The sequence below is a fragment of the Austrofundulus limnaeus genome, unplaced genomic scaffold (genome assembly GCF_001266775.1).
Source record: "Austrofundulus limnaeus strain Quisiro unplaced genomic scaffold, Austrofundulus_limnaeus-1.0 Scaffold15, whole genome shotgun sequence".
Taxonomy (NCBI): Eukaryota; Metazoa; Chordata; class Actinopteri; order Cyprinodontiformes; family Rivulidae; genus Austrofundulus; species Austrofundulus limnaeus.
The window spans coordinates 2,367,383-2,383,702 of record NW_013952417.1 but is presented as its reverse complement, the minus strand read 5'-3'; the positions used below and the strand labels follow the sequence as shown (position 1 = coordinate 2,383,702).

The window sequence follows — 16,320 nt, the reverse complement described above, 5'->3', positions numbered from 1 at the left end:
CACACACACACACACACACACACACACACACACGGCCGGGACAGATGCGGAAGTTGGTTCTTAAAGAGACAGAGGCCAATTTCAAGGCATTAAGAGAAAGTGATGAGAAGATAAGTTTATTTTCTATTTAAACATAAAACAGCATTTAATAACAAACTAAAGGTTATTATGGTATGGTATTTAAATGTATGCCTGAGAAACACATAATATTGCCTCTTTAAGAGACAAAAAGAACCATGTCTTTTTAGCTGACATCAGAACATCTTGGCACCCACCACACAACCCACGTGTGTGAGTGTTGTAATTTGCATTTTAGGAATGCTGACTTACCTGGTGAAATGTCCTGGAAGAGTGATTTCCATATTGTGTACTGTAAGGGCCCCATATATTTGGATGTTGGGAAATCTTCATACGTCAGATTGGTCTCATGTATCTTTCCTTTAACCCTGGGGCAGAAAAACAGAACAATAAAACTGTAAATTGGATCGAGCCTTTTATTTGTTTTTACTACCATAAATACTGTCTCCTCTCGTTCTGGTCTAAATGTTTGTGCTTCAAAAAATTACTCAGGTTTGCTTATTTAAAATGTTCTGTTATTGTCTATAAACGACTTGCGTTTTAATGAATTTTAAACCCACTGCCGCTATTTTCAATTTAGTTTAAGTGATGAGTTAAACATTAAGTAAAAACCCTCGTCTTCAAACTATTTAGTGTTCTTCAAAATCATCTGCCGTCCTGTTCTGCACCAACTCTGCTGCTGGCTGTTGGGTGACCAGGACACAATAGAACACACTTAATTTTTAATGAAGGTATATTTTTGAATCTTGACTGAACTAGTTTGGAGTGAGGGGCAAGGCACAAGCTGGCACGTGCCAATAAAAGATAGCATCTCCTTTGCTAAGCCCAGGAGTTAAAATGTAAAGACTGCTAATATTATGTATTCTATTGTGATTTAAGCATATTTACGTTTGTTAGAAWAATGGGACATCCTTTAGTACAGTGGTTCCCAAAGTTGGGGCCAGGACCCGCAGTGGGGTCCCGAAACATCAAGGTGGGGTCCTGAGAATATTTTCTGAATTACTGGTAATTACACYAAAAAATGACAAGATTTTTTTTGCCTTTGCTGTTACAAAATAATAAGAGTAGTGTACTTAAAATGAACAAAAATAGCCAAATAAATAATGTTACTGTGCTCTTGTTTATTTGACATGAAAACAATGTTTATCAACCGACAACAGCTGGGGGCACAGGTCTCTGACATTTTGTGGGTCAAAAACTGAAAAGTTTAGGAACCACTGCTTTATTAGACCTCAGAATCTTTGGGTGTTGCCACTAAACACCATCATCTAAGGCCCAGATGAAGTGGATCAGGACTCTGTGTGTCTCTTTTAGCAAACTGGGTTTGTTTAAAAGGTAGATTAGTCAATTGGTCAGTTCGATCAGGCGGCACACACCTTTATCAAATACTCCATCTGTTTGTCATGCATCAATACAAGCTTACAAACTAGTAGAACAAGTCTGTCCTGAGAGCGCTGTTTGTCATAACAGTACTGTACTGTTTTAAATTCTTGGGCTGAGCAAAGCAAATGGAACCTTGATAGACTTTCCATTTCGGTTGAAGACATTACGGTTTTCAGAGGTAAAACTCTGAAAAAAAAAAAGGTTATCACTTGTGATTAGGGCTGCCACGATTATTCAACTGCTAATCGATTATTAAAATAGTCTATGACTAATTTAATAATCGATTAGTCATTTTTTTTGTTTTTTTCTTTTGTTCTTTACTTTGTTTTTCTCTCCAAACTGCTTTGACACCTTCCACTGCCACATCTGCCTTTCTGTCCTTGACACATATGCGCAGTAGTGGAACCGGGTTAGGCCGTGGACATCACAAGATATTATACAGACAGGCTCTGGTATCATGGCTACCCAGCAACGGAGCTCAAAAGTGTGGGATCATTTTAAGAAAATGAAAGAGAAACCTGTGCAACGCAATATCTGCAGAGCAGAACTTGCCTTCCACAGCAATTATTTTTAGTTAGCATTTAGCTAAAATCTAATGATGCTTATATAATAGCAGCTGCATTCTGGCGCGATAAGCTGTATGTTTTATATTCAATTAACGTATGATCCGATTAGTCGACTAATCAAAAAATATAATCGTTTGTGGCAGCCCTACTCGTGATTGTTCAAATGACATGACTGGTAAGACATCCTGTAATGCCTACCCCAAGTATAAAATGAAAAGAAAAAAATGTTTTGAAGTTTAGTGTTAATCATCTCTTACACAAATGATGATGGGACCCAACATGGCTCTAAGTGCCCTTTTTCTAAAAAATAATAACTCTAACCGAGGTGTTCAGATTTGCCTTTTAAGTCAACCCTCTCTTAAAAAAACCCAACCATGCACTGTGATCAGCACATGGGATCAGCTGAGGATCAACTTTACATTCCTCCCTTTAGACTGGATTTGTTTCATTGGCTTTAAGCTTTGTGTTCATGTACTGCGTGTCTAATAACTCTAATATACTTTTCAACTAAACCAGGTTCCCTCCTGTATTTAAAAATGCATAATTCTGCACATCCGCACTGCTTTTAAGGACTTTGCTCCATTAAGGCTGTTTTTTTKAAAAGTGCAGCGTTTTAACGATGAATAAAAAGAATGAAAAACGTGCTCTCTCACGCAATTCTGAACAGCTTTTGAATTATAAAATTAATTTTCTCTCAGGCAAAAATGAGAAAAATAAAAAGAAAAGAACTACTGGTACTTCATAATTGCTAAGCCTAGTTATGTCAAATAATTAAAATTTAATTGAGCCTGACTAATTACATAATTCCCTAAATTTAGGTATGCTTTAAAGTTGACCATTGGTGGGTCGGAAAAGATTTAATCCACTTTAAAATATTAAACCATTCAATCAAATTTTCCTTAAGGCCACCCGCCTGATTAGACATTACAGCTGGTTTATTTCAGGCCTAAAGCTCCATCTGTTCAGGATTAGTTCATGCTGTTGCTCAAATCTGTACTTTCTCCAAAATGTCAGGAAGCTCAGCCCACTTTGAACACACATTGTGAATACTGAAGGGTGTCCTATCAGTTTAAATGCTGTAGATTCTCAGTAAACTAAATCCTCCTGCGACATTTCCTCACATAGCGGGTCACGCACCTCTCTGAGGTAACAGCTACGCCCTCCAGGAAGTCGTGGCGGCCCGTCTCGTTCAGGCGCTCCTGCAGGATCTGGATGCCCTCCTTGACATCGCGCAGCTGCTGGCTGTAGCTCTGGATCTTGTGCTCGATGTCGGTCAGCTTGCGGGCCGTGTCCATCTCCAGCTCCTCCAGCATGCTTTTCTGACGCTCTCGGAGGTAGCGGTGGAGCCGCTCGAACGCATCACCGATGGTTGCACGCAGACTCTTAGCTGAGGACTGCAAAGGGGGAAGCAAATGTCGACTCTTAGAAAAACCTGGATAAATACTATTCAAAGGACTGTAATGCAGACTTCCTGATGGTAGGTTTGTTATGCATTTCAGTCTCAAAAGCTTAACCTTTGGAAAGAGTTCAATAATTCAAGAGCCTCCACTCTAAACAGTGTTAATATTACATCAACAGTAGGTATTGATTTTAAGAGGCTCTTGTGAGCGGAGAGTATACAAGCTTTAAACATTTTCACATCACAAAAATAGAGTATTTTAACCTACTGGATGGAGGAGAGGCAAACGTACATCAACAGAAAAACCAACAACAACAGCATTGACCACTGCAGAGAGTCACTGAGGACAACATGAGTGGGAGGAGCAGTGGGCAGAGAAGCTGAAACCATTTATGAGTAAAGTGAGCAGTTTGCAGAAAACTTAGGATTAAGAAGACAGAAGAGAATGTATGTGAAAAGTCAAGTCATTCTTATATTTTCTTTGCAATATTTGCCGAGAAACTCCTATTTGTTCAAATATTTAAAAGATATGGTCTCACCAACAAACAGCTCCTTGAAGTGTGAGCAGTCTTGGTTTCACAAACATGCTCCATCTCACCCACAAAGTCAATCGTTAAAAGTGGCTGCATTTAGGAGCTGTGATTCATGCTTTAATACTTCGCAGAAAATTCAATCATTTTCCCCACAAACTGCAGCCATGTTCCTGCTGTTCATCACAGTTTAAAGACAGATATTCTTATTCTTCCTGTGGGAACCAATTTGTGACAACAATTTCTCAGCAAACGCTAAGCTCTGTGACACGGAGGTGGGGCTGCGACGCAGTCCCGCCTAGTTRAGAGCTGAAAACTGCTCGTGTGAAATAGGAGGATGACCGAGCAGACGTGCCATCAGTCACACTGACGTGTTTGTCGTTTTGGCCCAGCAGGCTGTGATGGCACCGAGCGGGTGTCTGCTGCCTTTAGAGACAGCAGGCAGGCCATTTTTCAGGGGAGTGTCATTATCAAGTAATTTCCTGCTGGGCATTTGAATTGTACGCAAAAGCCAAAGACTCAAATAAAAATTAAAAAAGGGACCGATATAAAAATCTTGATGCTGGTTTTACGTGTTTTTGGAAGCACTGCTGTTTGTTTTGTTTTGGCAACAGAACACCACCCAAAAATTAATTGACTTCAGGCACTTCAGGCAACCACCTGCTGAACAAAATGAAGAAGAAAAAGCGGGGAGGCGTTTCATCGTCAGCTACCTAATGCATCAAAGATCAATGCTGTGACAGYGTGGCCCACATCCAGGAAGAGCACTCTGTGCAAATGGATGCAAAACTAATGAGATCAGCTCATTTCCAATGAGCTAAAAGACCTAGATCTAGCAGTTCGAGCGAGTCGATAAAACGGACAGGGCTGACTGTTCCTGTCAGAGTGGAGGCAGAACAAGAAGGTGAGCGATGCGGCAACATCGTGCGGGAGGCAATGCTAATGGCTGTAATGCCTTGAGCGATACATGGCTGGTCAATAGTTTGGTGTCCCTACAKGACAGAAGACTGTGTGTGTCTGTGCATGAGTGTGTGTATTTGAGGGGTTGAGCAGATGCTTCTGGTTCACTGTTTAAAGAGCTACTCAATAAATCAGTAAATGTTAGAACGTCAATGACAATTCAAACGCTTTGAAAAAGAAGAACAAAAGGGCACAAATTAAATGAAAGCATCATTTTCWGCTTTGTGAGACAGTTTATAGAGCTTGTTGAATGTGTTTTACAGTTAGCATTTAGATGCGTTTAAAGACCACAAAGATTTCTTGCTTCAGTAAATTTCTGCACAGTCCTCAGCTGCTGTATAGTTATTAAATATTAATGCTTTTTTTATCATGATAAACCTGAAAACACTCCATTTTAAAATGTCAGAAAATAAATAATAGCAACTGTTTTATTTCCCCATCATGCTTAAATGATGTAATATTTTTGAAATCTTAACAACACATTAGGTAAATCAGCTATTTGTCATCAAATACTTCTAGCTGGAAACTTTTGTTTTTACATCTCAGTGAAAGAGATTGGCTCTTTTAGATCGGTGAATAAAGTAGCTAACATAGTAAAGTTGAACTTTCTTGTTGTTTAAAAACATTAAAACCCTTTTAAATGTCATTAGCCTAAGAAATTTGAAAACTGTTAACAGTTTGTATAAAGATAATGACAATTTATGGATCCTAATCCTTTCACTGTACATCAAATACGTTTCGCACAACTAAAGTTACACATGGTCACAAATGGCAGGGCACTTTAAAAAAATTTTTTTTTTGCCGCAGATCCGGTTTGGTCTAAGAGTGGATTGTTTAAAAACCAAAACAAACAGGTCCAGTACCTTGGTCTCAGTAAGTTGTCGCTGCAGGAGCTGCAGGGCCTCGGTGTGTCCCCTCTCACTGTCCTGCAGGGTAGCCAGTTGCTCCTTCATCTCTCTCTGCAATACAAACATCCAGATCAGCAACAGAAACCTCAACTTCATATCAGATAAAAAAGGCACTAAATTCTGTTAGAAAAATACACCTAGCCTCTAATTCGCACCAGTAATCTCTAATAAAAGTTTTAGTTACCCTCGAGTCACACTACGCAGGCAGAAAAGCTCTAAATTCCATTGTATTTATTTAACAGTGCATTGCTTGTGCAACAGATCCGTTTGATCGGATATGAGGCGGCAACGATTTAAGCTTCAGCTACAAAACAAACAAGCCAGATGGAGAATGAGATATGAACGAGATAAAAACAAAATCTCTGGAGATTTTTGTGCTATGTCAGAGGAAAAAAACTGGGTCCCATTTTGAGTCAAGTGCTTATTCAACCTCGACCGATCACCACCTCCAAGTCCCCTCAGGCACGAGAGAGGAGAGTTTAAAACAAATCCCCAGGTGTGGAAAACAACTGGGTTTTAGGACATGAGGTTCAGCAGGTGCTTTCTCAAACATGCAACTACTTCCAAATACAAACTGCCTAAAAAAAATACCCCACTTATAAGAACAAAAAAAGAATATCTAAAATGTACCCTGAAAAACTCTTGATTAGGCAGAACAAAAACAAAGAGAATGCTACAGTTTACTTTAAACTCATCAAACGGAGGAACTTTGGAATGAAAATGAGCCCAAAATTATGCAAAGAACTGCAATTTTAAACAAATCAGTGTTCTGTCAACATTTGGCTCTTTTGAGTAGAAATAGATCAAGGATAAGAAAGCAGGTCTTACTGTCTATAGAGACCTTGCTGCCTGGTGATTCTGCTCAWGTAGCCACTTTCCACCAGTCTCTCTGATCCACAAAGTATCATTTTCACTGAACACCAGCAGCTCCAAAAAATCCATTAAAAGAAAGTGTCTTAGTGAGGCTAACAACGCCGCGTTCCCTCAGCCACTAATCCCAGAACAGAATCCTAGCTGATTAAATTGAAGGAAACTCGATTTCCTTTCTGATTCTTGAAGACTTCACATTTGTTTGTTTTTTTAAAGATTCATTTATGAATTGAAGGAAAACTGAAAAATAATTTTAAATGACAAAGATGGATTGAAAGCAAAATTCCTTCAAGAACAAACAAACAAAAAGGATCCAGTTGGCTTCAATTCTACTTGCTAGCATTACCATGTAGCTGACTGAGAATCTACACCAGCATAGATCACTTATGCTTGAAAAAATAAACAATATATACCACGAACTCCTCAGGGACAACACAGTTAAGGCATCACTGGAATGAGATGCAGCTGAAATGTATTGTTTTTTGACTGTTTGCTGCAATTTTAAAAAGAGTAAGGAGTAAATGTGGGCTGTGGAAATGAAGCATTGCTTCTCCCCAAGGCAGAAATTGAAAACTATAGTTGGTGCAAAGGGGAGAGTGTGACTCTCCATGTTAATGATAGCAGTGCGGCAGGCTCAGTGGGCTCTCCGCCTCATCGCTGCACATTTGTCTGCAGCAGGTCAGAGACTTCTCCAACACAATGAGACAGACGGGCAGAGAAAACGAGCACCTTCCACTCTTCAGCTGCTCACAGACTGACAGGCAGGTGAGGCAAAAAAAAAAAAAAACCTGCCCAGTCATCTGCATACTTTTCTAAAAACATGTATAATGCAAACACTTTTGGGGTTTTGCTTTATGTTCTACCTTTTAAATTAGACAAATCCACCTTGATCCTGATATTCAATAGCACTTGTCATAAAAAGTTAAAAATTGGTACTTCTAAACTAGATTGAAGCAGTCAAAGTTGACTTTTTAGATAATAGATCAACCTTGGTGAAGTAAAAATCATACACTTTAAAAAAGGTCATAATCCTCCTCTAACATATAATTACATAATCCTCTAATCTTCCTGGAAGCGAACTGCATCCTTCAGATGGTGATGACATTTAYAGCAAAAGAAAAAGCCATGGTTTTAGTGTCCATTATCACATGGGAAAAGGACATAAATATGGATATGTGGCATCTACAGGAAGTGTTAACGAGTCAACAATTAGCACGCAACAGTAAAAATTCACTTAAATTCTGGTATAAGCAGAAGTTTCTGCATGCTCGTGTGTGTTTGTGTTGTGAGTCAGTGCGTCTCCCTCCTGTCCGTCCAATCTGACCAACACAAGTCTGACGTGACATTTCCCCAGGACGTCAAGCTGCAGGAAATGGGGGTCACGTCTGAAGGATTATAAATCTAAAACTCATTTCGTCTCGCTGTCAGTTCCTTCTTCCTCTTGCTCTGCTGTCATGTCAGCTGCTCCTAGGTAGATATATAGTTTTTTTTAAAGTCAAGAAAATAAACTTTTGTCATGATCCTTGAAAAACTCTGAGGCTTAGAGATCCTCCAGCTGTCCTTACAGCTCGAAGCTTGATTATTTTCACCAGCTTGCTCTGAGTTTAGTGCCAGCTCCAGCTAAGAGGCAAACAAGACAGAATGCAGCATCTCAGAATGAATAATGAAAAGCTCAAAGGATGGAGAACTTCCTTTCACGCAGCAGAAGTGCTTCGAGGGATTTCAGTCACATGTACAAAGAAATAATATAACTAAATCATGATATAAATTTTAATAAATGGACAAAGAATGGGAAAGAACTGAGGCTTCTTATTACAGAAGAGCCTCTCATCTGTTCATTGTTAACAGGCGTCAGATCAAGCAGAGGTCACAGCAACGAAATGCGCTGCATGAGACTTTCACAAGGGCTGTTTAGTACAACCTTCAATGAGCTGAGGGTGTAATTCTGTCAGGTAGAGGACAGGAAGGGTAGCCAATAACAGCGGCAAACACTTTGTCACTTAAATCTATAACCTCATTCTAATTCATCATGAACCAGATTTACAATAGGTCTTGTTGCCCTGTGCAAAGTCAAAGTGACAAAAACATTTAGTCCGTTCCATTAAAGCCATCCACAATAAATGGTGTTTTCTATAGGGATTTAAAGCAAGAAAATCAGATTTTATAAATATGTTTTTGCAAATTGGTTATGATTAAATAATATTTTTCATGATGTAGATAGCTATTTGAACAAAATAACTTTGGGAAAATAAAAGTTAACCCTTGACCAGTTTGATAAATACAAGAATACTGTTGTCTCATAACATCTCCGGTCTTGAGAAACCCAAGTTAAAAGTAGGGGTGCACTGATTAGGGTTGGGTGATATTGGCAAAAAAAATTATCATGATTAATTGTGGTATTTAGCCGATAACAATTTAATATGACGATTAATCCCTAGAGTCTCTGGACACCTGCATGACCAATTTAAATCCCTCTAGTGGAAAGATTTGCTCTCTGTAAAAATCTGTTCCAAATTGTGTCAAAAGTAGACTGTAAAGGCTATACATCAATTTTAAATTGTGTTGTGACCAAGTAAAACTGGAGTTATGATAAAGAAAATAATTTTCTAAAATTGTTCGTCATATTTGAAATGGAGAGGAGCACCGAGTGGACTGACTGGGGAAATCTCCAGTCGGTCTGCCTGGTGGCGTTTATTGTATTAATCGTCAAATGCCAAAAATAAACAAATCGATTAAAGTTTTTCTGACGATTACGATACGATTTTGCCCAACCCTAGCACCGATTGCAGTTTTCTGTCCTATTTCCGATCTTTAAACAAGGTCTGGCCTGCCGATTCTGATTTTGGCCGATACAGATTTTTTTAAGTAGCCGATACTGTCGCATGTTATAAAGATCACATACAACAATGTTCCAATCTTATTTTATTGAAAAACTTTGAATAGAATCCTTGAAACAATACAAACCTATTTTAACTGGACATTAGGTAGTGCTTACAGCACAGCAAAAGGGGACAGTGTCTGATTTTTCAGATATTTGTGGAGGTAGAGAAGCCGATATTTCTGCTGATCTCCGATCTCCCACAATTAAGGAAATCTGTGCCAATAAGTTGGTTGACTGATTTATCTGTGCACCCCAGTTAAAGGGAGACAGGCCATGCTTTTAAATCCTTTTTCACATTTGAATCATTCAGTTGGGGTCTATATAAAGTGGAACTGTGATCCATTGGTCTGAATTCTTCCTAATGGTAACTTTACAAGCCCATTTYACCTCTTTTCTGAAGTGTGTTTCAGATCAACTTGTTTTCATTTGGTCTCTATAAATCCCTCCAGCATTCAAAACCGGTCTATTCCAGTTTGATAAAGGGGTTTATGACTATTGAGTGGCACCAAAATATTTTGTTTACAAATGAATTAAAAGATGTCAACAATGGAAGACTTGTCCATCCAGCCTTACATGTTGGAGCCAGAGGAGAATAAAGACAACCAAATTGTAGTCCAGACCTTATTTGGCAGTTCTGTCGCAAATTCGGTGGCGTAATAGTTCAGAAAGGTTGACAGGAAACAGAAAAAACTGAACAGGTTGAAAAATACGACCCAAACAGAATTTAAATGTTATGTTCTTGCTGATGTTTTTATCGTTTTATTTTTCTGTATATCTTTGCACCTTTGTAAAGCACTTTGTGACCCTCTACTGTATGTCTGTGAACGGTGCTATAAAAATAAACTTTGACTTACCGTATTTATTCATGTATAATACGATCTYGAGTATAATATAGGGTTGGGCATAATCGTATCGTGTGCAATTAATCGTCAGAAAAACATTAATCGATTAATTTTTGGCACTTGACGATTAATATGATTAATGCCACCAGGCAGACTAACCACTTGGTGCTCCTCTCTGATTCAAATATGACCAACATTAAATAAAAGTTCTGTAATTTATTTATCTATCAACACAATTTAAAGTTCGATGTATAGCCCGAAGTCTGTAATTCTGACATAATTTGGAACAGAATTTTATGAAGAGCCATTTTTGTCCCTATAAATTGGTCATGTGACWAGGATATAAGGATATAAGGTACTCCAGGGGATTAATCGTCAAATTAATCGTTATCGGCTAAATACTATAATTAACCGTGATTAACTTTTTTGCCAATATTGCCCAACCCTAGTATAATACGATCATCATTTTCTGAGCGTAAAAAACCTTAAAAATCTAAATATCAATTACCTGTGCATAATACTACCCCCTACTTTATGGATGATTTTTAGGGTTAAATTTCTAGTATTATACATGAATAAATACAGTACTTACTTACTTTACTTAAATATATCTACGCAGCCTGGGAGAAACTGAATTCAACTTTTCTGCGCTCCTAAAGACTTCAAGTACACAACATAATGCATTTAATTACTAAAAGTGGATTTTGCATGATACGTCCCCTTTAAGACAGACAGTGACTTTAACGTGTCTCATTGGCTAGCTGTCTTGATGATGACATGACAACAAGTGACAAGTTTGCTTTCCTGTCTGCACAGGTCAAGGACCTTTAATAGTACTCAATGCCACATCGAGTGCAGCTTGAAGATGCTGACAAAGGCGTTCAAAGAACTAACAGCAAACAAGTAAACAGTATTGATGTCACAACCACAGATACACTTGCTGTCATATGAGCTCTGTGGTCTGAGGTCCAAGAGGAACTTCAAAATACAGACTAATGATGTCTGGGAATAGAGATCACTGCACAAATACAGCTGTTTGAAAGGCTTACATGTAACCTTGATTTGCTTGAAAAAAAAAACGTGCAAAAACATTTATAAGCCGCCATAAAAATGTTTCCCTTATGTAGTTAAAATCTGTTGCAACCAAAAAACTTGCAAAAAGCAGGACAAGAAAATCCACACAAACAAACACACAAACAGTGTCGAGCTGCAAACTAACAGTGTCGGGCTGCAAACTATGGTGTGTTTGGCACGTTCGAATTAAGCTCAAGCTGTGCTTTACATTCCAGAGCACTGCTTCTTCCAGCATCAGCAGAGCCTGCGCACTCTCCAGGGAGACTATTGTGTCCCCGCAGCTTGAGCTCAGTCATCATAGTGGGCAGAGGACAGCTGAGCTGACTAAGCAGGCCTAGTTTAGAAGTCTAGAGGACAGGGACACTATTCACTTTAAACATCTGTCCGGGCAAGACCCAAACAGCCCAGGACAAGAGTTCAGTGCTGTAGTCTGCAGGTTGTTAAATGCTGTTGAAGATTAAAACTGGAAACAGATGCGTTGGAGTTTCAGCAGATATTTGAATGAATAACTCAACTTGTGGCTCCATGTGTGGATTTTCAGCTTTTAATAAATATCGGAGTGTATCCAGTATAAGAAAACAAAACGTAAAATCTATAGACTATAAAATTACACTTAAACTGGGAACAAATCATTCTGGATGTCTCAAATAACTCAACACTAAGAAACATCATCTCTTCACAAAATGTGCAATGTCTATTAAGGTTGGGTGATACTGAGCAAACAACTGATCACAATTATTAGTGGCATTTAGCCATTAATGATTAATATGGTAATTAATAGATGATAATTGTACTTCCATACCTGATGTAGTGGCCTTGGTCTGCATTTTCTGACTTTCCTTGTATTCTAGTTTATGTTGGTGTTTTTCTGCGCCTCCTTCTGCCATTGGACACACATGAATGCCTGATAGTGATAGTGTGTTGAACACAAAAATGTCATGYGGCACTAATTGCAGCAATTGCAAAGTGGCAAATATTTATTGACAGTTTTGACAGTGTGATTCAGCCCAACCTTGATATCCATGTTCTGACTGATATGAATAAATTTTATGATAAGGACACCCTCTTTTAAATTTCCAGCAAATTAAATTATCATCCTAAACATAGTATTTATTTTGAGGATTTTTCAAGAGAACATGCAATAGGAGGGTTTCACGTGACGTCACGATGCAGTACCAGAGAGCGCGAAGTTTGGCTGGAGGTCAGGAAGTGAAGAAGTGGAGGATCTGCTATCTGAAAAAATGCCTATATCTTGTGTAGTTTACAGGTGCTCCAATCATTCTAACTGAATTAATAATAAATAATTATACAATGATTAAAGTATATATTAAATGAAATAAAATTATGGCTCTTTTTTATTAATGTTCGTCATATTTGAAGCACGTTGCACCAGGAGGATTCAAAAGAGGGCTGATTCGTGTGGGAAAAACGCCTCATTCCACCCTCTGGTCCCACCCCCACCCCGCCGAACGAACCTAAACCCCCCAAACTCCTTTCTGACTGAAGCCTGAAAATATTAGACAAGCAGCAAAAAATCTACAGGAGGATGAAAATAAAAAGAGGCGGAAGTTGAATAAAGTTCGGCAGCGATGGAGAGTAGTGAGATCGGAAGTCAGCAATGAGATATCTGAAATTTATTAAATTTATTATATTTGTATAACTATATTTCACAGTTACGGTGAAGTTTAGTTAGTTATTTTAGTGTCTTTGATGCAAAAAAAAAGGCGATGAACGTGGAGCTCCAGCTGCAGACAGGTGGACCGCTGCAGTTTGAGAGAGGAGCTCAAAGGCAGAGATGGAGGAAAAACAGCCGAAGACRGAGCGAGGACTTTGATGAGGAAGTAGGTGATTCACTATTTCGATTATAAGAGGCAAGAGAAGAAGATCGAGCATCGAATGGACTCTACGGGGGAAATCTTCGGTTCTGTTATCAGTCTAGACGGTGGCGCTAACTGGGTGCTAACTCCACCCAACAGCTGATGAAAGCCAGTAAACAACGGGAGGTGTTGAACTTTTTATTCAGCGGGTGGATCCACAACCTCGGTACCAAACAGCTCCACGATGATTATCGTTTGTTTTTTGCCAGGGTGAGTGTTTTTTCTGATATTGTTTTATATGTTAAGATCATGCTAACAGTAGCCACTAACGTCAACAAACATCAGCACCTAACGACACAGAACTGGCGTAGCCTAAAGTCCAGATGAGGTCCACATTAAACTACCAGTAACTTAATACTCACTACTAAATAAACAATCATTATAAACATAACCTCTAAAACAAGTTAGCAGCTAACATACCTCTGAATGAAGTGATGCTGCAGGCACAGACGGCATTCTGCTCCTCCTGACTGCAGATGGTTTAAAATCCACTTTTTACGTTGTCATTCTGTGAGCTTTCTACATTTTTTCATCTTTGTGTTTGATAATCAGTGTTATCATATGTTGTCACAGGGTTGGGCAGAATCATGTGGAATTATTCATCAGATAAACATTTGCTGGTTATTATTTAACACCACCTGGTGATGTAAGACGTGTGTGGTACCGAACGCCTCAGCAAATCTTTAGGTTCTGTCGAAAACTCATTAATCTTTATCATACGAGTCATGTCTGACTTATTTGTGAGCAAATTGTTGTTATATATCTTGAAATAGGACCTAAATCCATACAATATAAACTCTCTACAATAGTTTCCTCCATAGACATTATACCCCCCACTGCCCCCAGCAGAGATCGCTCCGCCTTCGAAACCACGTGACTGAAACCCAGCTATTAGGGCAAAATAGTGCACTGGAAAGGCCTGGATGAAACTTTGCTGCTTTCCTTTGGATTTACCTCTTTATTATCATGAGGAGCATTTGAAAAATAAAACAAAAACAAACAAAAAAAATTGTCGAATTGTACGGAAGCCCCTTAAACCGGCAGCTTTCGCCAGTCCTTAGAATATAGGGCACGTCATATAAATGATGAATGCTCAGAGGCTGCTGCTCCACTTCCTGAAGGGAGAAAGGGCACACGGTATGCAAATATATTATCCCAACTATGAACAGCTAAAGAAAATAATGATGCAAATCTGTTCTACTATATTTATCCTTCAAAAGTAAGATTTATGATGTTTGAACTGCTGACCGTGGTCTACGGAGTTTGCACACTAAGCTGAGACAGGTGTGGGACATTACCAAGGCCGCAAATTAGGTCAATGTCAGAGGGATTTAAGAAAGGCAAACTGATCTCAGACCCACCAGAGTTAAGTCTGATAATCAACACAGAGCAGGACAAGCCATTAAAGAGGAACAAGGGGATTGTTATTGGTGCTTGAGTGGAAAGCTGAGATGGTGACYGATAAGAGTGTGCCATTTGTCACTCACACAGCGTTTTCCACTCAGCCTTAAGAGTTTTACAGCTCATCCATTCCTGACTAGTAGAGAGAAGTAATGTCTATACTGTAGGTATTTTATTAAAGTAGTTCAAACATCTTCACGTTGTATAAGAAATTTAGCAGTGCTTCAAGTGAAATTTCAGAATAATTTTCACCGAGGCAACCAGCTTCAGCCCCTTGCTAAACCTATCAATAAAGCCTGTCAAGAGCAAGATGCTAATCTTTGAAAGGAACATAAATCATCTCAACAGGCCACTGATGAAAAAGAAAAAAAAAAGCCCATTACTGTGCAAAAAAGTGCTTTTCCTTTAGGGCTGGAGACATAAATCCCTACACAAACTATTGTTCCTTCATTTTTCACTCGGTTCTGAAACATATTTCACACACTGCATCAACATGTTCAAGAAACAAGCCGTATTATTGAATAAAAACATGATAAATAGTTATATCTCTATTTAAACAAAACCAAATCCTTTCATAGATCTCTAGATGCCTTTTTGACAACCTTAAGGTGCATAGTTTGGATAAACTTGTGCCCTTGAATATTTTAAAAGCAGACGATGAGAGCTGAACGAGTCAGTGGCTTAATGCATCCAACTGGTGACTTAACCAGGGCACGACCCACCACCAGCCCACTAACAACCATCCTCTGAAGAACCACATATAACAGCATTAGTCCTTTGCTTACTCCTCGAGTGACTCCAGACTTTGGCTACACTCAGTAAACACCCTGAAAATGACCCCTGGATATCTTTAACTCCTCACAGCTTTACCACTGAAACCAAATTCAATCATGTGTCATCRTTCAGGGGAAAAGAATAAAAATAGCTTCTCAGGATTAGTCAGACTTTTTTAAAGTCAGCATGTTGGCAAATTAACGCCATGTTGTATCTTTCAGAGTGATGCAGCTACGTGACAATCATCTCCAAATGACACGAATAACAGGTTTCTTTGCCTTTCTTTCATCTTTGCAGCATGGGTGCTGCTGGATGCTGTTCTGTTGTATTTGCGGCGTGTGCGTGTGTACACACTTGTTTTCACTACAGAGTGAGGACCATTTTCACCATAGTCACTATCAAAGTGAGGTCTTTAATGTAAAGTGAGGACCTTTTCAATGTCCTGCAGCTCTGCTGTGCTTTACTAGTTAGGTTTAGAGGTATGGTGTGAATTAAGTTCAGGTTAGGGTTAACTATAGACCAATAATGGTTAATTTTACTAGTTAGGTTTAGAGGTATGGTGTGAATTAAGTTCTGGTTAAGGTTAGTGTTAGCTATAGACCAGTAATGCTTAATTTTAGGGAAAATGCCTGAGTTAGGCATAAATACAGTTACAAAAATGAATGGAAGTCAATACAATGTCCTCAGTTTGATGCAAATACAAGGATGTGTGTGTGTGCCCTTGATTTTGCTACTTGGTGGGGACGATTTTTCAGGAAAATGCAGCCTCGTGGGGAC

The 16,320-nt window shown here is 38.9% G+C and overlaps 1 protein-coding gene across 2 annotated transcripts in view; it reads right to left on the bottom strand.

The window, feature by feature from the left end:
* Positions 1 to 16,320, bottom strand: part of trim62.1 (tripartite motif containing 62, tandem duplicate 1) — a 34,702-nt gene that overhangs the window by 4,639 nt on the left and 13,743 nt on the right. For both annotated transcript variants that reach the window (XM_014002861.1, XM_014002862.1), the window contains exons 3-5: positions 5,780 to 5,875; positions 3,165 to 3,421; positions 331 to 446 (exon numbers count right to left, since the gene is read on the bottom strand). In XM_014002861.1, coding sequence (XP_013858315.1) covers positions 331 to 446; positions 3,165 to 3,421; positions 5,780 to 5,875 — 469 coding nt within the window. The remainder of the gene's footprint in view (positions 1 to 330; positions 447 to 3,164; positions 3,422 to 5,779; positions 5,876 to 16,320) is intronic.